We start from the raw sequence: 26,930 nt of genomic DNA on the forward strand, positions 1-26,930 counted from the left end.
GAGTAGTGGCATGACCAGGGAGAATTCAGCATCGCTGGTAGGATTTGGAATTTAATTTTTCTTTATCCCCCTTCTCAGCTTGCTAGCCTTTCAGGAGTTGGACACTTTCTTTGTTAGCTCCTCTTTCAGAGCAGAGTTGAGGGTGCTGGTTAGTTTCAGCCATGCAATAAAGTTTTTTTTCTTTTTCCATTTATAGCTTTTATTGGCATAGAATATAACAATAAGGCACCTGATACAGAATAAAATGCAACCATAATAAAACACAGAGTGCAGATACGCTGCATTCCATATGCCATGCAATAAAGTTTAAAGGAAAAAAAATATGCAGTAGCTAGAGCAAAGCAGCTGCTGTTTATCAGTGCAGCACATTGGGAGGAGTTCATGAGTGCCCATATTTCTTTTGTTCTCTGCCAGAGAAACCGAAGTTAGTCAGGACATGGGCTTTTTCGCCCATGCTCTGTAGAAGACAAATGCTCAGTAAGTGCAGGGGCCAGAAGCTACACTCTACATCTCCAGAAAAGTTTTGCAGAGGTTGTTTTGAGTATCCAGGGCTTAGCAGGAGCAGCGACTCTGGCTTTTCAAGTGGGTTCTATACCAGTACAACAAGTGGTAAATTTTCCTCCCACTACAGCCTGGTTGCTACAGTAGCCATCTTGGTATCAAGGGTGAGTGAGATTGAAGACTTTTGCAGTGGGTAGTAAAGAGGCAGGATTGGTTCCTCTTCTGTATCTAGGAAGGCTATTTAAAATGTTTTCAGCAGTCCTGTTGAAAGGCTCAGTTTGGTCCTATCTGCTCTTTTTTTTTTTTTTTCCTTCTCTTATGGAAGCAGCTAGCTATAAAAGGTCCAGACAAATGCTTAAGCCCAAGAAAGAGAATGTGCTTTGATTCACTCTGGAAGCTGTTAAAACTCTAGAGCAGGGATGGCGAACTCCCATCCTCGAGCGCCACAAACATGCCAGGTTATCAGGATATCCACGAGCACGCATGAGAAAGATTTGCATCCAATGGAGGTAGTGCATGCAGATCTTTCTCATGCATATTCATTGTGGATATCCTGAAAACCTGGCCTGTTTGCTGCCCTCGAGGACTGGAGTTTGCCGTCCCTGCTCTAGAGGATACGTGAAGAGGGAGAAGCCCCCCAAAAGGGAGGATGATCCTCCATTCTTTTTCATAGGGAGAAAGTTTCCTCTGATCACCAAGGTCTTAAGGACTCAGAATATTACAAAAGAGAAGGCGGCAGTTTCTTCAGCTGAGGTTGCAATTATGGTTAGTGTCAAAGCCCCCTAGATCCGGTCCAGGATTTCACTGATTTGGAATGGTGGCATCCTGAGGTGAATTTTAAGAGGGGAGATGCTGTAGCCTGTGGTACCTGAGCCTAAGGAGATGTTTAGATTCCTGACTGGAGGCATTTGTGTGTGCCCTGCCCAAGTAGAATACCAGTCCTGTAGAAGAGGATGCTACCTTGAAAACATGCAGGACAAAGCTTCAGAAATGCTTCAGCTGCTTTCCTCCTCCTCCAGGCATTTGATAAAAGGTGAGCTAGTTGTTGCCTTGGTCTTGGATGTTGCCTCTGCTTTTGACACAGGCTCAGATAGTCTTGCTGTAGAGACTAGAATCATTTGGAGTATGGTTCTGATCTTAAAGACCAAGGTTATGAGTAAGTTTAAACAGGCACCAGGCTGATTAGTTTAATATCCTATGTGGGGTTCTACACAGTGTGGTATTGGCAGCAGGCCTATTAATGTGTATGTAAGACCACTTTGTTCATGCCTGGATGCTCATGAAGTCCCATTTAGAATTTATGCGGATGACATGCACCGCTATTGTTGTAAAAAGAGTAGCTGCACAACCTTGAACTGGATTTCTTAGAGCATCCAGGAGATAAATGATTGGATAATTCAAAACCATTTTATCCTTAATGTGGATAAAACTGAAGCCATTTGCTTCTCACACAAACGTGATTGTCTGGACATCAGATTACTTAGTTTTGCTATTCTTGGTTTTACTCTCCCATTTAAAAGCTCTGTCTGTAATCTTGGGGTGATATTTGATAACCGGTTGCCTTTTAAAGCTCATATTGCTCAAGTATTAAAATCTGGATATTTTAAACTTCAACTTTTTGAGGTATCTCAAATATGTCTGAGATACATGAGGTCAAGTGTAGTGCAGGCAGTTTTATGTACTGATGACTACTGTAATTCCCTTTTCTTGCGGCTGCTGCTTTGCAGAATTCTGCCAATACTTATCAAATTTTACTGGCTACTGTAGTGTTAAGGGCCATTCACATGTAATGCTTTAAAGATTATCTGGCAACCATTTTACAAATTTATATCCCCAATCTAACAATCCTCAGATAAGAATTTCAGTGCTTTCTATCAAGATTGTACATTTAAATGATACACCTATGGTCCTTTTGTGGAGCAGGCCCTGATCTGTGGAATTCACCACCTTTTGGGTCTCCGTGTTGAAGATATTGATGTATTCAGAAAAGGTTAATTTTTTTTAAACTTTTTCCAGTTTTGAGTTTGATATGCTTTATCTAACTATTGTAATCGGCCTAGCATGTTATGACAATATATACAGAATAAACTTTTTTAACATATGCTTCTGCAAATAGCTTCCTGGAGCTAGTTATGGCAAGGTTTAGTTTACACTTGTCTCAGCATGTCCAAGGGCACCTTCTGTAATCCACAGCTAATTTTCTGGAGCGTATGTCATGGTTGGAAGCAGGGGGCAGCTTATTTGGATGATGCCTCTTTAGATTAGATTAATTTCATTTTGGAAGGAGAATAGCATAATTGTGGCAAGCATGAGACTCCTTTTTGTTTCTGAAATTGGGCAGCAGACTTTTTTAAAGACACATCTAGCAAAACTTCCCTGGGCAGGTATGCTTTTGTATACCCTCAAAATCAGCCAAAAAGGCCAGAGGTTACCAGTACACCACCCTAGAGCTGTAGTTTATACAGCCCAGGGATGGAGTAGGTTCCATCATATACAGTGGTTCCCATCCTGTGCTGGGGACCCCCAGCCAGTCAGGGTTTTACAATATCCACAATGAGTATGCATGAGAATTTGCATGTACTGCCTCCATAGCATGCAAACTTTCTTGTGCATATTCATTGTGGATATCCTGAAAACCCAACTGGCTTGGGGGGGGAACCACTACATTAGAAGCTAGGAAGGACAGTCTTACAGGAGACAGGACCTTATGGCAAGTTTCAGTCCTTTCAATCAACCAAGAGAGGTGGAAAAAAGGGAACGTGGTGGATGGCTGGGACACACAGTCATCAATAGAAGGGGGTCAACAACACCTGTTTTCAAAATGGAAATACTGAGTTCCTGAACATACCTAGATCAGTCCAGATCAGTGGCTTGTGCATTTCTGCCAGCAGATGGAGTTAGTTATTAGGGAAAGGTTTTTTTTTTCCCTAGGATAGGCTAGTTTGTAGTTAGTAATGTAGCTTCCTGAGGTGTTAGGCACCTTCATGGGCCATCCCTCCGTTGAAGCAGGGCATCCGGGGGGGGGGGTTGGATACCCCTGCCTGTGTCTCGATAACCAGGGGCTCCTGGTTTCCTTAAACACTGAGACGAGGATTCTCTCAATCCTTCCCTCAGACTCCAACTCTGTCAGGGTAGTTTTTTCTTAAAAAAAAAAAAAATTTTCAGAAAGGGAGGGGAAAGCCTTTCAAGGTAGGAGGAGTTCATTTGGGGGACGGGCTGTGCCATTTCGTAAGCAGGCCAGCTGGAGTGATGAGCTTAACCACGCGGCAAGGTCCAAGCCTGAACTTCAGTCCAGTTTTTGTCAGGATGGAATTAGCTGTAGCTTCTAGGGTCCATGGGAGTAGTGCTAGATCTGGTCCTCTGGGCAAGGTCACAGAATGAAGTATTGTCAGAGCACTGCTGGGGAGGTGGGGCCTAGACAGCATTAATCCCTCAAGGTACCGGTTCCTTTACAGCTAAAAGGCAGGCTTCACTGCTGGTTTTAACACCACTGTCTTGATCAGAGCAGTTAGTTGGACCCTCCTGTGGGTAGCATGGTGACAAATCCTACTGTGTCTGGTTAGGAAGCTCAAAGGGATGTTTGGGCACATGCAGAAGCAAAGTTATCAATAAAATCATTTGAAAACATAGCAAAGTTGTTAACACTGCTCAGTTTTGTGTTTCTCAAAGAGCATACCCTCCCTCTTCTACCAATGCTAAAGCAGTAGCTTATGCTTATCAGAGAAGGATGACGAAGTCACAACTCTAAGAAAAGGGATCCTCAATAGGCAGAAAAAGGTTCGAGATGGCTCTTAGCCTTGCATGTTCCTGGAATGGAAAATGTTAGTGGAGTATCGAAGTTGGAATGTCACTGACTCAAGGGCATGGTCCCTTCTCAGACTGCTTTTGGGCTGAGAGAACAGAGATAGGGCACTCTAAGGATAGAGTTAATAGCAACTGGCAGGAATGCAAAAGCATGAAGTTTCTATAGTTAATTGAGAGAAGTAATAGCAAGGCTGGCTGCATTTTGTTCAGTTTTGGGCTTCAGGGGCTCTGCTATAATGTCTTTCTCCATGGTTGATAAGGGGACTTCACAAGATTTCTCATCCTCCCACATTAGTGATTCTGGTGGCTCACAATTAGATAAACCATAAAAATACTCTGATAAACTTAATGAGGTGATAGTTTGTATCTATTTATCAGTTTGTATCTATCAGAATTAGATAAGACATCCTTATTATACCAACCACATCCATCTGTTGGATAGTCATCCATTAAGACTGCTTAGAAAGAAGACATCTTTCTCAGGGCAATTTCTGTACCAGGACCCTACTTGATTTTGTGGTAGAGTCTATGATAGATCTATTACTGAAAGCAAGAGAAATTTCTACATCTTTAGGATAGAGCTGGGTTTAAAAGACCATTGGGCTCTGGCAGGAAAAGAATTCCAACATCTCTCCAGTGCTTGTATTTTGAGTTTTTGCAGGATGATTGTGAAGGGATTGGCCCTGTGTTCTTTGAGGGTGCTAGTGGCAGCCATTATAGGAGGCCATCTTCAGAGCAAGGCTTTGCTCGTTCATGGGGGATGAGTCCCATTATTTAAAAGGGGTTAAATATATTAGGTCTGAGCTAGGCATCCTGTTCCTGCAGGGGAATCTGAACATGGGTTTTGGAACATTCTCCTTGAGGTCCTTAATATTCCCTTCAAGCTGTCTACCTTAACATTTACTACCAGAATGATTACTTTAACTCAGGTGCATTTTGGAACTTCATGCCTTGCTGGTAGTGGTGATCTTTTTCTTGGAGAATTCCTAGGGCATGGTAAAGATTCACACTGTTCCCTCATTTCTTCCCCAAGCAATGGCCATTGTCCACCTCCATCACTACCCTCCTTTGAGTAGATAGCATTTGTCCAACCGATGTAGCAGTCTGGCTAGTAGTAGATATCAACAGTGGTATTTGAAAGAAAGCAATGGTTTGTTTTACTTGATGGTGATTGTAAAGGTCAAGCAAGGGCTACTCTAGCATATTTGTTTAAATAGGGCATGACGACAACGTATCAGCAAACACCACAGCCTTTGCCACAGTAGGGCTCAAGCAGCTACTGGAGCAGAATTAGTTAAGTCCTCCATCAGAAATAAGGCAAAAAGTAAATATTCTTACTTTTTTTTCCCCAAAGCATTATCATTGGGCTGTACAGCCCAAGCAGGGATCTGCCATTTGTGCAGCAGTATTGCAAATGGGTCTGGTAGTTTCTGACCCAGGTAAGGAAGAGCTTGAGTACACTGCACCTGGCTCAACCAGGATGCATGGGCCAAGAGGAATGAGTTTACCCTTATCCAATACTATACTTTGCTCAAAGCCAGGCAAGCTAGTACACACCCTCCCTCTTTATAAAAAGGGAAAAACAAAGCAGAAATCAAAAAAGGCAAAAAGTAAGCAGCAAAGCTTGGCTTTTGTTGATGCTATAGTACAGCTGCTGTGGGTGGTATTGTATTTTTCATTTAGATTTGAAACTGGGGGGGCCCTGTGGTTAATATGGATACCTAGATGAGGCACTGATTTATCTCTTGGGGCTGGCTTCCAAGCAATGACGTTATAAGGGAAAGAAAGATGTATACTGAAGGTGGCTTTCTAGCTTGCAGCAACAGAAGTGGAAAAATAAACCTAAAAGGTCTGCCTAAAACATAGGAATTGTTCTAAAATGTTTTTGCCCATTTTATAGTAATACATCACACCAAAATAAATTAGATGAAGACTTTTGGATATTATATTCATAGCCTTCTCCTAAGAGACCCTCTCCTACAATGAGCCTGTCAATATAGGGAGATAAGCTTGGTTGACTACAGCTAGCCCACCTCCCTCCTATAAAAGAGGAGGTGACAAGGCCTCTAACTTTGCCTAGTTTTGATTCTAGCTAGTTAAGCTGTTCAAAATAGTGGAGGTTTTCTCTACCACAGCAATATGTGCTTTTTCTCCTTCAACTTTACATAGCACTGGCCGATCAAATGGTCCATTACCTCTGCCCAGGAAGCTTCGCATGGCAGTAACTGCTGCTCCTTACAGTTCACCCCCACCCTTCGTGTAGATTTAGGATTAAGAGGTGCAGTGTAATGGTTTAAGTTTTAGATGAGGTTAGGTGAAGGCATCAAGGGTAAAGAAGTGATAGCTAATTTGGTTTCTGACCATGTCCTTATAAGTATAGAAAGGTTGAGTAGCTCTTACTCGTTTAAGGTCACGCCTCATACCAGAAAAACAGCTAAAGCCTCACCCCACAACTCCCATTCCACTGTAGGGAAGAGTTGGACTATAGCAAAAGGAAGAAGTGTTTTACCTTTAAGAAAAAAAATGGAGGTGAGTTTATAAAAAGGTGAAAATAAAACCAAATGCTCTAAATATTATAATAATGTAAGTTTTCATAGATAATATGTAAATGCATGATATCTATAGTTTTAATACAGCTCAAGGCCAGCACTGGTACTAAGAGCCCAATATGCTAATTACAAGCTCAGCTGGGCCCAGGCAGGAAACACATTTACATGTAAGCAAGCTCTAGCCTCACTTACCGTTGTTAGAAAGCTTGATGTAATAGTGTGTGCAACCCTAACCTGGTACACAGGGCCCTCAAGCTAGGCCGTGCTAGAGGATACTGCTAAGCAATATGTATGAACAATGTTTGCAGAGATAAAGGAGTGTATGCAAATAAGTATGCATATTCAGGAGACAGATCATGAACCCATGACAAGGGAGGGAGGTCCAGGACTGGTTTGTAGACACCTCTGGTAAGTTAGCAGAAAGCTGAGTGCATTCTGGGGTAACTAGTTTTGTCTTATAAACCTTACAGATGCTGCTGAAGGAGCACTGCAGAAATAGAGTGGCTCCTTAGTATATTACTTTATGCTGAGTAAGTAGCTGCTATAGCATAGGACATTAACTTCCCTTTTTCTGCCCCTGCAGTGGCTTGATATAGGCTCATATTACAACACGGCAGGACAATAAGTTACAAATGGGCATAAGTTTATATAGTCCCAACAACTACAATAATCTTTAATACATAATTATGGCAGGGATAATAACTCCAGTCAGTCACAGATGCCAGCTTTTCAGGATATTGACATAGAATATATGTATGAATTTGAATACAATGGAGAGCGCTATATCCACTCTTTCCTGCATATTCAGTGGGGAGACCCTGAAAATATGGCCTGTTTGTGGCTCTCAGGGACCAGAGTCAGCCACCCTGCTACTATGCCACTAGTCAACATTTCTCCTACGGTAAAGGCCACAGTTTCCAAAATTCTGGTACAGGACTTGAGATTTAAAAGAAAGTCTTAAATGGCAGCATAAAGTAGAGATGTGTCAGTTGTACAAGTTTCAGTAACTGCCACGCCACACACAGTTGTACATAAAATAAGTAATGCATAACACTTGAAATTGCACTTAGTTTTAGCTAAAATATTCCTCTATGTACAGAAAGTTGCATATTTTACATGTCAATGTTTGTACAGTGGTGCACCTTAAACTGCATTTTTATAAAAATGTGCCACCAAATATCCAGGAAAAAATACCACAAAAATAAAATTGACCTGTTCTTTATATAAATAAGGTATACAAATGTGTTTTCACTAAAGGCTGCTAAGAGCCTGTCTCTCACTTTAGGTGTGGTGAATTTCATGCAGCATGAACTCGCGAGGTATACTCGTCTCAGGCCCATACAGTTTAGATGCTCTTCTTTCAAAAGCAGCCACCATTTGCTTCACAACTTCATCAAAAAATACTGTGGCAAGCTGTGAATGGAGAAGTGAGCGAAACTCAAAAGAAACCTGGCAAGAGACAAGAAAGAAAAAAACCAAAAACACACATTTCATTCCATGTTCATTGCTAAACTTTTTGCCAAAGGAGGCTGGATCATTTCAGACTGCAATCCTGAGCCTTAAAGCAGAAGTGTTGTAACTGAATGTACTCCATTATGGAACAGCCACCCATTACTATAGCATATAAAGTGGGATGGGTCCCCATTTAAAAAAAAACAAAACACAAAAAACACACACCCCACACAACCCTCGAGCAGCAGACATTTTTAGTTTTAAAATCAGCTTGCCAAACCAAAAGATCTGGGTGGTGACCACTATAGGTTCATATATTTATATTGTCCACAATCCTAATAATGTGTATTTGGTGTCCTATCCACTCCAAATTTTAGAACAGAGAGTGCTAAGACAATACTAAGACTAGGATTTTTTTTTTTGTGGGGGGTGGTCAAGGATTTCATGTAGATGTATGGAAAATGGAAATGTATAGGTATATCCTGGAGACTAGACTCAGTTATGCATAACAAGAAAACAGTGTAAAAAGTATATGCTGTATTGTAACCATCACCTCTTAAGTTTCCAACATCATTGTATTTGCATCAGAACAAGGTTATTACTCATCTCCCGCTCAGGCTCCTACTATTAAATACTACAAAGTTCAGCCAGCTATTGCATAAGGGACACTGAAAATAGTACTGTCCTAGAAGGACCGGTGGAAAATTTGGATTAAACTAGCCAATAGGCAAAGTTTTTAATAAGACCCAATTTCTTTCTGTATGTAGTAAAAGCAAGTGTTCTCCCAACTGCTGCATGGTCATTGCCCATATTACTGGTTTTAATTAGGTTGGAGGTTGCATTTACTACAGCGCCACCTCTACTATTAGGCAAACTAAGAGGTTGCCTTGAGCACCAAAGTTTGGAGGGGTAGCAATATTGCTGCATAGGGGGCTGCCCGTACAAGAGCTGTAGGAACAGGCACCAGGCCAAGGCTCCAAGCAGGGCTGCTAGGCTGGAAACATTGCAATCTCTTCCAAGCTTGAACTCAAAGAACAGACTGGCTGAAAGCACTGTCCTGTCGACCATCCTTGTCTAAGCAGTAATGGGCCGCGAACGTGTGAAGGGAGCTCAATGTTGCTGCGTGGCAAATTACAAAGGGGACCTCTTGCAAATGAGCCATGGCCTGCACAGAGTGAGCATTGACTCAGCCTATCAGCTGAAGGCCCGCTTGTGCATAGCAGAAGGCAATGCAATCTACCAGCCAGTTGGAAAGAGAGTGTGTTAACCCACTGCCACTCCGTGCCGACTGGTATCGAAGGGGGACACCTTGCTGGGTGGACTGCCTGTGACCGGATGATGTTCTAAACAGAAAACCAAGTCCCTATTGTAGCCCAAAGTATGAAGAGCCTGTTCCCCTGGGTGGGAGTGAGGCCTGGGAAAGAAGGTGGGTAAAAACAATGGACTAGCTGATGTGGAAATCAGACAACCTTAAGCAGGAACTTAGGGTGTGTACACAAGCCCAAACGATCATGAAAAAAAGCTTCATGTAGGGTGGGTATGTAACCAAGGCTTGAAGCTCTCTGACTGCCACAAGGAATATCACTTTCCAGGTGAGGAACTTCAGGTCACAGGAGCACAATGCTTGAATGGAGAACACATGAGCCATGCCATGACAATATTGAGGTCACAGGAAGCCGAAGAGGGGGCTTCAACTGGAGCAGACCTCTCAAAGCAACCAACTAAAGGCTGCACCAAGATGTGAGTGCCAGCAACACCCAGATAGTACACATTAACAGTGCTGAGATGAACTGGGCTGGTTTGAAGCCCAGACTCTGAAAAGGTGCCACAGGTAGTCCAACAGTTTGGTAAGGGGGCAGGTGAATGGATCAAAAAGGCATGCACCGCACACTATGAGGAGAATCTTTTCCATTTCAAACTATAAAAAAAAGACTTCCTGGTGGAAAGCTTTCTAGAAGCCACCAGCACCTGGAAGACACTATCTGAGAGGTCATGGGGTTGAAAAACTAGGCGTTCAACATCCATGCCATGGAGGGCTAACACTGAAAGGTTCAGATGGCACAGAGTGCCCTGGTTCTGAGTAATCAGGTCAGGTGCTGTCCCCAGCCAAATAGGGAGCTGTTGGTCAGGAACCCCAAGTAGAGGGAACCAGACCTGATGGGGGCCAATAAGGTGCCACAAGGATCATGGTCCCTCTGTCCTGTTGAAGTTTCAGCAGGGTCCTCAAGAGAAACGGGAGGAGGATGATATGCGTACAGCAGACCCTTCCCCCAGTGACAACATCACAGGCCAGATTCTGCCCCTCCTCCCCCCGGTGACAGGGAGCAGAAACTGCTCACCTTGTATGGAGGTGAAGAGATCCACATCTGGGTTACCCCACTAATGGAAGATTCTGGCCACCACCTCCAGATTGAGGGACTAGTCATGCAGCTGCTTAGCCGGTCCACCAGAACATTCAGAGTACACCTTAGGTACATCATTCGCAGCGACATCTCCTGTGCCAGAGCCCAGGACCACACCTGTACCGCTTCATGGAGGAGGAGCGATCTCATGCCTCTTTGTTGATATACCACATAGCCACTTGTTTGTCCATCCAAATCAGGACTCCCAGTTCGACAACTAGTCTCTGAAGGCCCAGAGGGTGTAATGGATCACCCGAAGCTCCAAGAAGTTTGACAGTGGGCTTCATGGGCAGTTCAGAGTCCCTGTGTGTGGAGGCTGTCCACATGGGCTCCCCAGCTCTGAAGAGGCATAAGAACATAAAAAATTGCCATGCTGGGTCAGACCAAGGGTCCATCAAGCCCAGCATCTTGTTTCCAACAGAGGCCAAACCAGGCCACAAGAACCTGGCAAGTACCCAACACTAAGAAGATCCCATGCTACTGATGCAATTAATAGCAGTGGCTATTCCCTAAGTAAACTTGATTAATAGCAGTTAATAGACTTCTCCTCCAAGAACTTATCCAAATGTTTTTTTGAACCCAGCTACACTAACTGCACTAATCACATCTGTGGTGAGGTGAGGCAACCTAGAAAGGAATCCCCTGCTCCAAATTAGCAAGGTTTTCCCACCAGGATACACACATTCTCAGAGGTTCCATGATTGAGATACAGGTCTAGACGTCCTGGGAGGCCTGTTGCCACTGCGACCTCAAGGACCATTGTGCCCTCTGCATGCACTGGTGGGTGAGAGGGGGGTAACATGGACCAAAGTTGCCATATGCTCCAACAAATGAAGCAGAAAGCAGGCCATCAACTGCTGCACAGGTGAGGGCCAGAGCTTTTCCCTGCACAGTGTCCAGCCTGGATTCTATAAAGTCCAGCTGAGGAAACAGGCAGAGGTGACACTTCGGGTAGTTTATTAAAACCAAGGACTGCAGAGTCTGCACCATCAAGGCTAATGTGTTCATTGCCACTGTGTGGTGGTCTCTCTTGATCAACCAGTCATTAGGTACAGGAAAGAGTACACCGTGCGATGCCTGAGATATGCAGCCACCATCACTAAGCATGAGGCCAACCCAAATAGTAGCACCTTGTTCTGGTAATGAGCTCTCCCCACCACGAAGCGGAGGTATTTTCTGTGGCTGGAGAAGATAGCTATGTGAGCATAAGCTTCCTTTAAATTGCGGGTGCAGAGCCAGACTCCTCTTCTGAGGAGGGGGATCAGAGTACCCAGAGAAACTCTTGAAATTAAGAGAAATTTGTTCGATGCCCTGAGATTGAGAATGTGTGCAAGCCTCCATTTTCTCTTTGGTATGGGAAATACCTCTAATAGAACCCCCAGCCCTGCTGAGGGTGAGGAATAGCTCTACCACTCCTGCCGAGAGAAGGGTTGAGAGTTCTGAAGTATGGCCTGCTGGGTAGACGAACCCCACGATTGACATGGGGAGAGTTCTCTGGAAGCTGTCTGAAATTGAGCAGCACCCCTGACAGACTATGGTAAAGACCCATTGGGCTGAAGTGATGGCCCTTCCAGTGGTGAGTGAAGCTAATAAGCCTGCCTTCTATTGGGGGTACTTTTGGCTGACTTGTGCTCTCACCGCCAGTCAAAAACCCATGGGCGGGGCTTGCCGTGGCACTGGCTGATAACTGGGTGCCCATTGCTGATGGGGGTGGCCCTTAGAACCAACACAAAGTGGGCAAGCTCGAGAAGCTGGTGGATAATGCTGCTGCCGCCTGTAGAAGGACTTCCTGGAGCTTGGCCTGGAAGATTTCCTGGCAGAGGAAGGTGTCCAAAGTGCTAGCTGAGAGCTGCTGGAGGGTTTCATTGTGGTCTTTCAATTGGGCCACCGCATCCTGGACCTTGCCCCCAAAGAGTTTGTCACCTGTGCAGGGGAGGTCTGCCAGCTTTTCCTGCACCTCTGGGCGGAGGTCAGAAGGCCAGAGCCAGGCCATTCTGTGGGCACCTATGCCTATGGCGGCTACTCGGGCCATGATCTCAAGCATGTCGTAGGTGGACTTCACCTCATGTTTGCCAGCCTCCAACCCTTGCAGGACAATAGCAGAGAGCGACTCCTGCTGTGGCAAGCCCTCTCCAACGTCCAGGACCCATTTCCAGAGGGAATGGGTCCAGGAAAACATAGGGAGCATCCAGTTCCCTATGCTTTCCGCCAGAAGGACAGAAGCATGAGCATGGGAGCGTTTAGCCTTTGAGGGCAGATTCTACAACCACCAACTGGTGGGGGGAGGTGCCACCTCTTAAATCCCTGAGCCTGAGGTACCAAATAGGTGGCTTCTGCCTTCCTATTAACTGGAGATAGAGATCGGGTGTTCCCACATCCGAAGAAGGTACTTAAAGATATAGTGTATGGGAACATCGACAAACTGGAGCACCTCCAACACCTTATGCCACCTATCTTCTTCTGTAAGAAGTTGGAAGGGGATACAGCCATGGCCCTGACAAACTCCCCAAAAGGAGAGATCCTCTGATTTGGGGTGGGAACAGACTGCCTTTCCTCCAGTAGAGAAGACTGACAGGGAGTTGTCCAAATACTCTGTGGAAGACTCAGAGGAATCACCACCCCAAGGGTCCTAAGGCCCTTCCTCCTCACTGAAGCCACTGCAGGATTGCAGTGGGTGATGCTTGTGGAGGATCTGAGCCCTTGGCCTAGAGGGCCCCACTGGAATCAACGGCTTCCCTGGCAACAGGGGAACAGAGGGTTGCGAGAGGCCAGGCAAAGGTTCAGGGAACAGAGGCCTCGAGAACATGGCACTGGCCGAGTCTTCCTCCTCAGAGGACCCAATGATAAGGATCACTCCTGGAGGGGGGGGGCATCAGTGGCCGGTGGGGAACCAAAGGTCTCTCGTGCACAGGATGCCAAGAAGGATGTCCAGATGCTCGAGCAGAGGTGCTAGAATAGATGGAGACTGCTCTGGCACCGGCATGGGGGCTGGTGGCAGGGACTGCTCGATGCTGTGCAGAGCTCTGAGCACAGTGGTCTGTACCCTGCGGTCCAACTCCTCCTGAAAGTCCAGTGAGGCCAGGACTGAGGCTGGGAACGAGGCATCACGAGCTCTTCCTTGATTCCTTTGAGGTGGCACAGTGCCTGGCACTAATGTGGTGGGGGAACACCTAGAACTCCTGGGTACATTGAAGGATGGGGCCTCCGAGGACCAGGGTCACTTTGGTGGCTGTATGGCAGCCACCGGTATTGCCCCAGAACCAGAGCCATGTGCCAATGGTGACTGGTGTCTATGCTTGTGGGATCTCCCTCACTGCTTGGCCCGGTCTTTCCCTAGTGCAGAGGCGACGGAGGATCCAGATGTCCTGGAAACCGGAGGGCAGATCACTGTTCCCTCGATTTTTTGAGGAAGAGGACAGAGGAGTGACAAGAGGAAGCATAGAGGGGCTCCCTTCGACCCCCCCCAAGCGTCGATGACTCCAACATGGCTGTGGATAGAGGGGATTTTCTAGGACCGAAAAGTTTCTCCATCTTATCAAGGAGTGCACAACAGCCTTTAGGAGTCAACTGGTCACACAGCCGACACCCTCTGACGTTGTGCGAAGCCCCTAAGTACGAGGACTCCTTCCTTCTGCAGTATTGCCGCCACTACCACTATCACCTTGGTGAACGTCCGTGGTGCTGTGGCTAGCCCGAAGGGTAGGGCCCAGAACTGGTAGTGATGGCCCAGGATCTTGAAACGTAGGTAACGCTGGTGTTCCGACAGGTCCAGGGAGGTGAGGAACTCTCCTGGCTGTATTGCCTTTATTACGGATCTCAGGGTTTCCATGCGGAAGCGGGGGACCTTCAGGTATCGGTTTACGGATTTGAGGTCCAGGATTGGTCTGAACGTTCCCTCTTTCTTGTGAAAGAAAATATATGGAATAATGACCAGAGTTTATCTCCTGAGGAGGTACTGGAGTTATGGCCTCGAGGTTCAGGAGCCTGGCCAGTGTAACTTCCACTGCCACCTTTTTGGTGGGGTTGTGACAGGGAGACTCCACAAACTTGTCCGGGGGGGGGGGGGCGTATGAAGTCCAGGTAGTACCCTTCCCGGATGATGGCTAGGACCCACTTGTCCGAAGTTATCTCGACCCATCTTTGGTAGAATAGGGCCAGTCTGCCCCCTATGGCTTCCCTTGGATGGGTTGGCTGATTCTCATTGTGGAGCGCGGCCGGGCCCTGAGCCCAAGCTGTTTCCCCTCTTGTTGTGCTTGCTCCGAAAGGACTGGATCCTGCCCGGAGGGTGAGGCGCCTGGTAGCTGCTCCTGTATGGGTTGAAGCGCTGCGAGCTTCTGCCCCTGGAAGGCTGTCGCTGGACTCTTCTTGACTTGTCTTCGGGAAGGCGCGGTACTGGGGATTCGCCCCATTTGCCCACCATCTTTTCTAAATCGCTGCCGAACAGAAGTGATCCTTTGAATGGCATTCTTGTGAGGCGTGTTTTGGAAGATGGGTCGGCCGACCAGCTTCTGAGCCAGAGCTGTCTCCTGGCCGCCACTGCCGATGATACTCCTCTGGCTGCTGTGCGTACGAGGTCTGAGGCTGCGTCCGTTAGAAAGGAGAGTGCTGGGTCAAGGATATCTCCTGGTGTGCCGTTCCTGGCCTGGGATAAGCAGGCACGTGTAACCACGGTGCAGCAGGCCACGTCAAATGACTGCTTAAGCATAGCTTCCAGCCGGTCATGCGTGTTCTTGAGGGCTGCTCCTCCCTCCACCGGGATGGTGGTGCGCTTGGAGACTGCGCAGACCATGGCGTCCACTCTTGGGCAAGCGAGCATGTCTTTGGTTGCCAGGTCCAGGGGGTACAAACTGGCCAAGGCCCTTCCCCCTTTAAAAGCGGACTCTGGGGTGTTCCATTCCAGGTCAATAAGCTGTTGAGCGGCTCGCAAGAGTGGGAAATGACGAGAGGTCTGTCGAAGGCCTTCCAGAAATGGGTTCTCCTCTGGTTTCTGAAACCGGGATCGCTAGTTCTGCCAGGCATTGGGAGACCAGGGCTGGGAGCTCCTCCCTTGTGAAGAACTGCCTCATGGTTCGGTGGGGTTCTGTCCCCGGAGGGAGTTCTCCTTCTAGAGGTTCGGCTTCGTCTTCTGAGTCCATGCCCTCGAAGGTAGGACTACTTGGCGGTAAGGGCCTATGCCTGGGTCTTGAGGGGCCTGGGGCATAGGGGTCCTCCTGCGGCATATGCGGTTGGTCCACCCGGGAATCAGTTTGCATCCGGACAAAGGCGTGAATCCCCTTGAAAAGTTCCACCCAAGATATAGATGAGGGGTCCACAGTGAGTGGCGCTGTTTCCCTGGGAGCCTCCGGCTGGGAGGGGATCCCGCTGGGGGTTGCTAGCTCCAGGGAGCCCCCTGAGGAGCTAGTTCCCGGCCCTGGGCGAGTCTGAGCTTGTGGTGGATCTCCCAGGGCCTCCTCGCATTGGGTGCATAGGGCATCGGCTTCCTGGCTCTGGGCGGCCCTGAGGTGGCATGCTGAGCAGAGGCCTAGGGATTTTACTTCAGACCTTGGCGGTGTCGAGGTTGCCTGGGCATACATGTTCGCTCCAGAGCGCCTGGTCGCGTGCGTGCACTTGGGCGCGTATCTGTGCGCTTAACCCTGGATGTGCGCGCCGGTAGTCGAGTGCGCGTAGTCCGTGCGACTGGGACTTGCGCGTGCCGCTTATGCGTCTGAGTGTTCTTGTGTGTGTATCTTAGGCGCAGAAGTAGGTTTGTGCGCACAGGTAAATTTTGTACGCTCGGCCGGCGGCGAACAGAGAGATTAAGCCAAGATGGTGACGGCGACCATGCGGGCAAGATGGCGACTACCTCGAAGGGTCTCCACGTGGGAAGGCCCTTTGAAATGCTGGGGTCTGGCCCTGCTAGGGCGGATCAACCCGGTGGCGCTGGCTTCGGCCGATGGCCTGCGCTCGTCCTCAATCCTCTGAGACCGGCACAAGTAAAGATTTCTACCTTATCTTCGGCGCTTCCCGGTTTCGTCCCGGGCGGTCTCCGGCTGCGGGGGGAGAGGGCAACTACCTTCACCTCTGCTTTTGAGGGTGCACCCGCTGCCTCTAAGCCGCGCCCGAACTCGTCTCGCTCGGGGGCTAAGTCCTCGCCGCGAACGGCTCCGGACCGAGGCTGCCTCTATGCTGCGCCCAAGCCCTTCTCACTCGGTGGCTAGGTCCCTGCTGCGATTTGGCCACCGGACCAAGGCTCTTACCTCCGAGGGACCACGGAAATCACCTCGGGAAACTCAACTGGGGGAAGGGACCCGAGGGTATCACTGCAGGAGTGCGGGGCTCGTCTTCAGGTAGGAATTTTTTTCTTTAAAATTTTGGTAGAACGCTCAGCGAGCGTGAGATAGCTCCTAACTGCTTTGGAGACGGAAAATACTGAAGATCTGCACTTCCTGCAGGGGTATATGTACTAGGGGCTGACATCAGATTGAAATCTGATCCATCTCCAACTGCTAGCACGAGTACACTATACCCATTGGTTCTGAGTCCATCTGCTACACGCTAGGAAAACAGATGTTCTAACCTCCGTGCCGAGGAGGCACAGACTGTGAAGGTGGGACCCAACAATAGAATTTGAAAAAAAAAAAAAAAAAAGAGAAAAAGAGCAGAGCTCCACGAACCATGAGGCAACTGCACTGCAGAAAAAGGGAGACTGAAGGTGGACCTTGTGTGGGTGTATGGATAGTAGCATGCTCCACATGCTCAGTGTGCTGGTCAAAGCTTCTAGAAACTTTGACAGAAGTTTTCCGTGCCGGGCTCCATCGGACGATGTCACCCGCATGTGAGGACTACTATCCTGCTTGTCCTAGGTGAATGCAGGGGATTCATAGTCCCTAGAAATACACCTATAGACCACATACAAACACACCAGGATACTACTTTCAACTAGATTTCAATCTGTTCTACTTATATTCGGGCCGATACAGTACAGTAAGTGCGACAGTACAGTGCGCGTTTGAATGAGTGTTTAACCCCCCAAAACCAATAGCGCCTGCAACATGCAAATGCATGTTGATGGCCCTATTAGTTATTCCTGCGCGATACAGAAAGTAAAATGTGCAGCCAAGCCGCACATTTTACTTCCAGAAATTAACACCTGCCAAAAGGTGCCAAATTTTAAAAATCAGCCGGCAGCCCGTGGGTCAGAAGACGGACCCTCAATTATGCCGGCGTCAGTTTTCTGAACCCGTAGCTGTCAGTGGGTCCGAGAACAGACACCAGCAAAATTGAGCGTCTGCCGTCAAACAGGAGGTACTAGGGACGTGCTAGTGTCCCTAGCGCCTCTTTACCATGGGCCCTCATTAGCATATTATTCCCCCCTGAATCGCGCTCACAGGAGACTGGCGTGTGCACGTGCCGGGAGAGCAGGCGCCTGCGACTTTTACTGAATTGGCCTGATTGTGAGGTGTGGCAGTTTAATCTCAGATTGATTTTTTGCTGTTACAAAATCAAATATTTTAAATTAGTGTGTTTAATACAAAATACAAACATCAATACATTGTTTTTGGAAATTATGTCAAGTACCCCTTACAAGCATACTACAATACATACTTACAGGATGCTTCTTAGAAATTTCATGCTGCAGTTCACACATTCTGGGACATTTGGATTTAAGGTTTTTATCTTTATTTTTTTAGTTCAACTCTAGCTCCCTTATATAAAACAGCATCAAGGAAGTTTGTTGTATACTTCTTAGAACTACCCCAGGTTGGTTGAGTTCCCTATTTTTACAACCTGGGTATTAAAAACACATACTTTGTGCATTTTTTATAGTGCTCTACATTGAATAGAACAGGTCCATGTCCGTAACAGTTAACAATCTAAACAAATAAACGGGAGCAAAGGGGAGAAATACTTGCCCAAGGTCACAAGTAATGACAGGGAGAAGCAGAATTTGAACCTGGATCTCCTGGTTCCTAATCCATCTATCAGTGTGCATACAGCAAAAAGGCCAGTTGCCACAGAAGATGGATATGCACTGTAATGACATCAGCAAGATCTGGCCTGCCTCAGTGGCACTCCGGGGGGATGGGGGGCAGGAACTAGAGGAAAAAAAAGCGATGGTCTCATTTCCTCAAAGGACAATTAAAGTTTAGGGGGAATTGAGGAGCGATTCTTCCCTTACTCTTTATAAGAAAAAAAAAAAACGAAACAAAAAAAACCCCAAAAAAACCCAAACTCTTGTACCTCCACTATTTTAACTTTAGCAATTAAAGCCTGCTGTAACAAAATCAGGGGTCAGTCTAGCTGAATTGGAGCTCTGTACTGCTCCAGTTCAGTTCTGTTGGAGCCAGAAGGAAAAAAATAAGTATACATTTTTATTTTAACTGGTAGCTAACCATAGACATGAAGTGGTTACATTTTAAAGAACAAGTCAAAATTATTTTAAGAACTTCAAACCAGATGCAGCGTGGTGATTGTGCCTAGCCCCGCAGTACATCTCTGGTATTCTCTAAGGACATCTCAAGCCATGCTAAATACACTACAACAGTAATGTGCAAACAAAACACACAAAAATGTTACTCTTCATCCTTTGAACAAGCTCTTGATAAAAATTTAGAACAAAAATGACTACACAGAACTGTAAATATTTTTGGTGGGTTTTTGTTTTTTTTTAGCTCAAGAACATGCTCTACATCAGTGTCTTCATATAAAGCCATAAGGATTTATAAAAATAAAAAGAAGTTGTGCTGTTTCACCTCTTTTCCAGGCTGGGAGCTTTGGATACAGGAGTTGAGGCTCTCAGAGGATGCCCATGTTGCTTTGTACACCTGTTAGCTGGGGACCTATTTCACAGTGCCTAAATCTGAGCGAGAACTAGAAAGTAGTTCTGATGCAGCGTCATACTTACTGAAAAGTCCAAAGTGCATGTCCTAGGGTATCCTGGGATTCCCGGGCTGAAGCGCCAAACTGTTTCCAGGTGATTAAACAACTTCCCATCCGTGCAAGATGCCTGGAACATGGATTTAAAAAGGGCAATTAAATCCAAGTGTTTAAAAGTAGTATCTAGAACATTTGACTTACGATTCTTAATAGTGAGCATGCCCGCACAGCACTGCCCAGATCTGAAAGAATTTTTAAAGCTCTCTCTCATGCCAAGCTGTGAACATATTTACTGACATGGGAAGGGAAGGCCTTTGGTGCAGTGTGGGGCAGGCAAGTATTCCCAGAGCTGCGATAAACAGAGTACAGCTGGGCATTTCTATGAAAAACCTTTTCTGGCAGAGGGAAATGCAGCACAAACACATGCACAGCCCTAGAGTCCCCTTCTCTTCCATTCGAAATAAAGGAGGACAGCTATTTAAAATCAGTGTCCTACCTGAATGTTATCTATTTCTCAAAAGTAACTGGCTGTCACTACAAGGTAACCAAGCAGCAACAATTTCACCCAATTTAAAAGCCTTCCTTTCTTTTGTAACATGTTTGGTTAATCCAGTCTTTTCTTGTAGCTCCATGCTGGGCTTGAGCTGGGTGAGGAGGCACTCTTGGCTGGTCTCAGATTGTTCATGCTCCCACCCATAAAAACTCAAGTCATACATTAGACCTTGTTTTTGTTAATTCAATTTTATCCACATGTGCTCACATTCTGTAAGTACTGTTCCTTGGTCTGATCATTTTTTGATCAAAATTTCAGCTTCCTATTTCTTCTGACTACTACTTACCAGTTACCATCTATGTATGCTCATCAAGGTCTGGCTGATACCACAGTGTTCTAATTCAAATCTCACCATTACTCACTAAATCTATCCTTTGATAAGTTAGAGGATGCCCTAATCCAATGGAATTCAATCTTTAACTCTGTGCTTGATCAAATTTCACCTCTTAAAAAACAGTTACATCACAAGTCTAAACTGTCTCCCTGGCTTCTCTCCCCTTCGGTCAAAAAAGCCAGTTGTGTGTTGGGGAGATGGCTTTGGTCTCTGTGGTGGCCTCAAAAGCCTGCAGCCGGTCCTGTCTGCGGTGGAGGTTGAGGCCTAGCAGCTCTAGGTTGTCTGGGCTGAGATCTTTGCTGCAGACGAGAAGATCTGCCCCTTGATGCTGGAGGGTAATAACGCCTCTGCCTGTATAAAGGCCTTAGAGATTCCTTCCTTGGAGGACGGCGAGATGATGCAGCAGAATCTTGCGGAACTGACGACAGTTGGTGCAAGGTTTCCGTATGTTCTTTCAACTGGGCCACAGCATCCTGTACCTTTGACCCAAAGAGGTTGTCACCTACGCATAGCAAATCAACCGATTTTTCCTGGACCTCAGGCCTGAGATCAGAGGCCTTCAACCATGCCCAGCGACGTGCACTGATGCCTGAAGCCGCTACTCTGGAAGCAGTTTCAAAATTGTTGTAAGCTGTTCGGACTTCGTGCTTTCCAGCTTCAAGCCCTTGTGTATTATGGCTTGAGCTGCTTCTTGGTACTGCTGAGGTAGGGAATTGGAAAGTTCTTGCATCTGTTTCCAAAGATTACTCTGGTATTGTGTCATATATAGCTGATATGACAATCCTTGAATTGAGCATGGCTCCCTGGTACACTTTCCTGCCCAAGGAGTCCAGGAATCTGTGGTCCTTCCCAGGAGGAGTGGAGGAATGAGGTCTTATTCTCTTAGATTTCTTCTGTGCAGACTAAACAACTGATTGATGTGGCAGTTGTGATTTTTGGTATCCAGGAACATTTTGGACTAAATAAGTGGTGTCCACTCTTGTTAATAGATGGTACTGAGCACGGATGCTCCCAGAGTCTATGCTGTAATTCCAACAGTACTTCGTGGACAGGGATGGCCAGGACTTCTTTTGGAAGTTCTACAGTTCATGGACCCTCCAAAGTTTGCTGTCTTGTGTCCTTTTCAGATACCAAGGTAAATGGTATGGTGTCTGCCATATACTTAACAAAATTAGTGAAAGATAAGTCTTCCGGTGGGGATTTCTTCCTTCCGGAGGAGAAGGGTCAGATATAAAACTCTCAGAAGAAGTATCCATATATGTTTGTCCTCCCAGGAATCATATGGGTCTTCTCTACAAGGAGAAGTGGGAGAAGACCTTAGTGGTTGAAAAAGCCTCGAAAGACCTGGCTGTGGATCATCAAATGGTGTCTGTCCAGGGACTTCATGTGGTTTGGCTGGAATCTGTTTCGGTGGTAGAGCACCGACGATTGTGTCGAATCTGTTCATGAGAAATTGAAAGCACTAATTCTGGTTGTTCTGGGGCCCCAGGCACTGGTGTCTGAATTGACAACTGGTTCCGGCATTGGACCGGGCATCTGCGATGGTAGAGGCATCTGCGTCTGTGCAGGCAGTGGCTTTGGTATAGGTACCGGCATCAGTATTGACTGTCGATGATCCTGCAACACCTGGAGCACCGCTTGACGGATAAAATCTCAATTCCTCTGTGATAGCTGGTGCAGGCAGAGCAGCTACATGTGGTGGTGGTGTTGTTTGTCCTTCCACAGGGCCCTGTGGAGTTAGATGGTCGGCACATCAAGAGGAGGTGAACACCTCGGCGTTGAAGGCCTCAGTATTTTTTGAAGGAGAGGCAGTTTTGCAGTCGATTTCTTTGGGGAGAGAAGCACCTCCGGGATCGATGGGTGGCGATGCCGATGCTTCGGTCGATGTTCCGCCGCTGACCTGTCGATGAACCATCCCCCAGGCCTTCCGGACGACTTTTTTTGAGAATTAGACGTTCTGAAACTCCGGCCGGAGATGACTGAGTGGACGTCGATGGGGGAAGGCAAAAGTTGTAGATGGAATAAGTGTGCCATCTTTTCTTGTCAGGCCTTTCGACCCTTCGCGGTTGTTTCAGCACACTTTGGACAAGATGTTACATCGTGTGTTTGACCTAAACAAAGAACACACTTGAGGTGTGGATCTGTAATGGAGATAGTCCAATTACAACTGAGACATTTTTTGAATCCCGTGGCCATATTTTCCTCAACAGCCATAGATGAAAATGAGAAGAAAAATATTTTTACTCAAGAGTGAAAATGAGACAAAATTTACTCACTGGCCAGTGGTAACACAGGAGACCCAGATATGGGAGAGAAATAGTTGTTTTTAAATCCGATTTTTAGTCAGACAGTATGTGAGAAAGCTCAACACAGGCTCCTGCTCTGCGATGCCAACAGCGGCGTGGAAAAATGAAAACTGAAGGGAGACCCCTGTGGCAGAGCATATCATGGCATGCTCAGTGTGCCAGTCAAAAGTTTCTAGAAACTTTGACAGAAAGTTTTCCGCAATAGGGCTCCATCAATGACGTCACCCATGTGAGGACTAGCATCCTGCTTGTCCTGGGATAAGCATTGTTCCTGTTCCTTGGTCTGATCATTTTTTGATCAAAAATTTCAGCTTATTTCCTCTATGCTCATCAAGGTCTGACTGATACCACAGTGTTCTAATTCAATCTCACCATTACTCACTAATCTATCCTTTGACAAGTTAGAGGATGCCCTAATCCAATGGAATTCATTCTTTAACTCTGTGCTTGATCAAATTTCACCTCTTAAAAAACAAACAAACAGTTACATCACAAATCTAATAGCAGTCTAATCAAAAACCTTGCCTTAATTTTAACATCTGTTCTTAACTCCAGCCTACACTATGCTCCATAACGTTTTCCTTTATGTTGTTATCCCCAGTTCCCTGTACGTACCAGGATCAGTCCAGGACACCTGGGTTGTGACTCCGCACCAGCGGGTGGAGACAGAGCAAAACTTGTGGGCGGAGCCATATATAAGCCCCTGTGCCAGTCACAGCCCCTCAGTCTTACTCTGTCTCCAGCAGGTGGTGCAGGTGCAGTCACAGCCTCTGCCTGCACTGATTGTTGTAGTTAGTCAGGTTTTTCAGATTTTTCTCTCTTAAATTTAATTTTCTTTTAAATTTGGTTGTTTTTAGTGAGTGGTGTCCTGTCTGCCCTGCCTCCCAGGGGGGTTGCGAGGTTCTGAGGGGACCACCCCCCCCTGGTTGAGGCCGCTGCTAGGGTCGAGGACCCGGCTTACTAGTAGCAGCGTTAGGGGTTGACACCGGGGAGCCCGGTTCACTCACCCCTCTTGCAACAGGGCTTCAGGACCGTGGACAGCGACAAGCGGTAGGAAATTAAAAAAAAAAAAAAAAAAGGTTTAAATTTTTTTCTTGTTTGTTTTCTTGTGCCGGCTCTCTGCTACTTAGCGCTGCCGCTCCGTTTTCGTCGGGGGGGAGGCGCAGGTCGCAAGGGGGTGCTCGTGCTGCTATTTTCTTTTAAATTTTTATTTTTCTGTCAGGCCGTTTTTTGCTTGTGTTCCCGCGTTTTTTCGCCGCTATGCCCCGAGGCTCTGCTTGCCGGGCCTGCGGCTCGGCGCGCGCGCGTCTCTCGAGGGAAGGCCTCTGTGCCTCGTGTATCCCGGGTGAAGAAGGCTCGTCGGGGGCGTCTCGGGGGGCCCGTTCTCGGACCGCGCGTTCGCCACCGCCTGCCAGTGTCCTCACTGACAAGCAACAAGATCTTTTCCCGCTCAGCGCGGGAGTGGCGGCCATTTTGGCCACAGGCAGGGAAATTTCTCGGGAGCCGGCAGGAAATTCTGCCGTGCCTCCCGCGCTTTCTCCGCAGTCAAGTCGTGCTGGGGGGGTCGCTCCGGAGGGGTCTCAGTCCCGGGAGGGCTCCGAACCCGATTTTTCAGACTCGAGTTCTTTTTCTGAAGATTTTGCACTTCTTCTGCGCAAAGTTCTTAAGTTTAAGCGCAGTAAACGCAGGCGTAGAGGGGCCCTTGAGGGGGGTTCTGGCCAGCACGCCCCAAAGAAAAGGAAGACTAAGGAAGTTGACGGATCCGCTTCTCATCCCCCGCGAGGGAAGCGGCCTCTAAGGGGCGTCCCTCAGGCCTCGGAGTCAGATTTTTCTACTGCAACAGATACGGATTCCGCTGAAGAGCCCCTGAAGGGGGCCGATGGAACAGCAGCGGACGGCCTCTCTCAGCCCGGAGCGAGCAAAGGTGCTCAGGCCGTGGAAGGGGATGATCCCAAAGTGGTCCGCCTCTTTCGTAGAGAGGAGCTGACCCCTTTAATTCCGGCCATTCTTCAGGAACTAGGAATTGAGGCTCCGCCAGTGGCGGTCCGTCAGGAAGCCAACATGGATCCGGTTCTGCTAGGTCTCACAGGACCGGCAGTGGCTTTTCCTTTTCATTTTTCTTCGACCGATATTTTATTTAAAGAATGGGATACTCCAGAACTGGGACTGAAGGTTAGTAAGGCCATGGATAAATTATATCCACTCCCTGAAGATGCACTGGACCTACTCAGATTTCCGAAGGTGGATTCGGCAGTCTCGGCGGTGACAAAGAGGTCTACCATCCCGGTTACGGGAGCGACAGCCCTCAGGGATATCCAGGACAGGAAGCTGGAAGTACAGCTTAAGAAGATTTTTGAGGTTTCCGCCCTAGGGGTGCGGGCCGCCATCTGTACTAATTTTGCAATGCGGGCTAGCTTGCGCTGGGCCCAAGTAATTCAGGCGAATGCTGGTCTATCCCCGGAGGAGGCGTCTCAAGCTGATCGACTAGAGGCGGCAATAGCGTATGGAGCAGATGCTCTACATGATCTATTGCGAACCTCTGCCAGATCCATGGTGGCATCCGTTTCGGCACGTCGCCTTTTGTGGTTACGGAACTGGTCAGCGGATGGCTCTTCTAAAGCTCACCTCGGGGCATTGCCTTTCAAAGGCAAGCTACTGTTTGGCAAAGAGTTGGATGACATCATGGTCTCCCTAGGAGAGAACAGGGCGTTTAAATTGCCCGAGGATAAGTACAGACCGCGGTCCTCCTTCTCCTCCAGGTCACGGTTCCGTGGTTCCAGAAAATCACGTCCACCACGTTCTTCGGGTCCCTCGTACAGGTCTTCTTCCTCTCGGACTCCTCAGTGGCAGCAATCCTTTCGAGGAAAGCGATTTGGCAAACAGGGAGGAGCCTCGGCCGCGGGAGGTCACAAGGGGCCGCAATGAAATGCGGTCGGCCCAATCCTCGCCTCAGTATCTGCACGAGATCCCAAATGTCGGGGCACGGTTAACGTTGTTTTTCGAGGATTGGGCCAGGGTTACGTCGGACCAGTGGGTCCTCGACGTGATAAGACACGGTTACGCATTAGATTTTGTTCGAATTCCAGCAGACAAATTCCTAGTCTCTCCTTGCAAAGCTCCGGACAAGAAGGCGGCGGTGCTAGACACCATCCGGCGCTTGGAAAGCTTGGGAGCTATCGTTCCGGTCCCGATCCATCAGCGCGGCGAAGGCCGTTACTCCATTTACTTCATAGTCCCAAAGAAAGACGGCACGTCAAGGCCGATCTTGGACCTCAAAGGCGTAAACAGATGCCTACGCGTTCCTCACTTCAAGATGGAGACGATTCATTCGGTCATTGCTTCGGTAAGGCCGGGCGAATTCTTGGCCTCTCTGGACCTCACGGAGGCGTACCTGCACGTGGGAATTCGGCCGGAGTTCCAGAAATTCCTACGGTTCTGCATTCTGGGGCGACATTTTCAGTTCCGGGCGCTACCGTTTGGTCTCGCAACCGCTCCTCGCACGTTCACAAAAGTGATGGTGGTAGTAGCGGCACACCTACGCCGAGAAGGTCTCCTGGTTCATCCTTACCTGGACGATTGGTTGATTCGCGCAAAATCCAAGCCTCTGTGTCAGCAAGCAGTTGCCAGAGTCCTCCAGGTGTTACAGTCTCTAGGCTGGGTGGTCAATTTCAGCAAGAGTCAACTGGAACCGACTCAGACCCTAGAATACCTCGGAGCTCTATTCGACACAAGGCACGGCAAAGTGATCCTGTCCCAGGAACGCAGGGACAAGCTTCAGTCTCAGGTGCGAAGATTGCTCTCTCTTCACACTCCTCGAGTTTGCGATTATCTGACTGTTCTGGGTTCGATGGCTTCTACTCTAGCCTTGGTTCCCTGGGCGTTCGCTCATCTGCGGCCGTTGCAGTCGTCCTTACTATCCCGATGGCGGCCGGTCTCGGAGGAGTTTTTCCTGCCTCTTCCACTCAAGGGCCAAGCGAGATCCAGCCTCCACTGGTGGCTCGACTCCAAGCATCTATCTTGTGGAGTGTCCCTGCTGGTACCCAAATGGACGGTACTGACCACGGATGCCAGTCTCTCCGGCTGGGGAGCAGTTTGCCTAGGAAGGTCGGTCCAGGGGCTATGGACAGCGTCTCAAACACAGTGGTCTATCAACCGGCTAGAGACCAGAGCGGT

The 26,930-nt window shown here is 47.7% G+C and overlaps 1 protein-coding gene across 1 annotated transcript in view; it reads right to left on the reverse strand.

The window, feature by feature from the left end:
- Positions 1–768: 768 nt before the first annotated feature.
- The window catches only part of COQ10B (coenzyme Q10B), a 79,562-nt gene continuing 53,400 nt past the window's right edge, over positions 769–26,930 (reverse strand). The window contains exons 4-5 of the mRNA XM_029606051.1: positions 19,593–19,694; positions 769–8,303 (exon numbers count right to left, since the gene is read on the reverse strand). Coding sequence (XP_029461911.1) covers positions 8,136–8,303; positions 19,593–19,694 — 270 coding nt within the window. The 3' untranslated portion in view covers positions 769–8,135. The remainder of the gene's footprint in view (positions 8,304–19,592; positions 19,695–26,930) is intronic.

This window comes from Rhinatrema bivittatum, chromosome 6 (assembly GCF_901001135.1).
Source record: "Rhinatrema bivittatum chromosome 6, aRhiBiv1.1, whole genome shotgun sequence".
NCBI classification, from domain to species: domain Eukaryota; kingdom Metazoa; phylum Chordata; class Amphibia; order Gymnophiona; family Rhinatrematidae; genus Rhinatrema; species Rhinatrema bivittatum.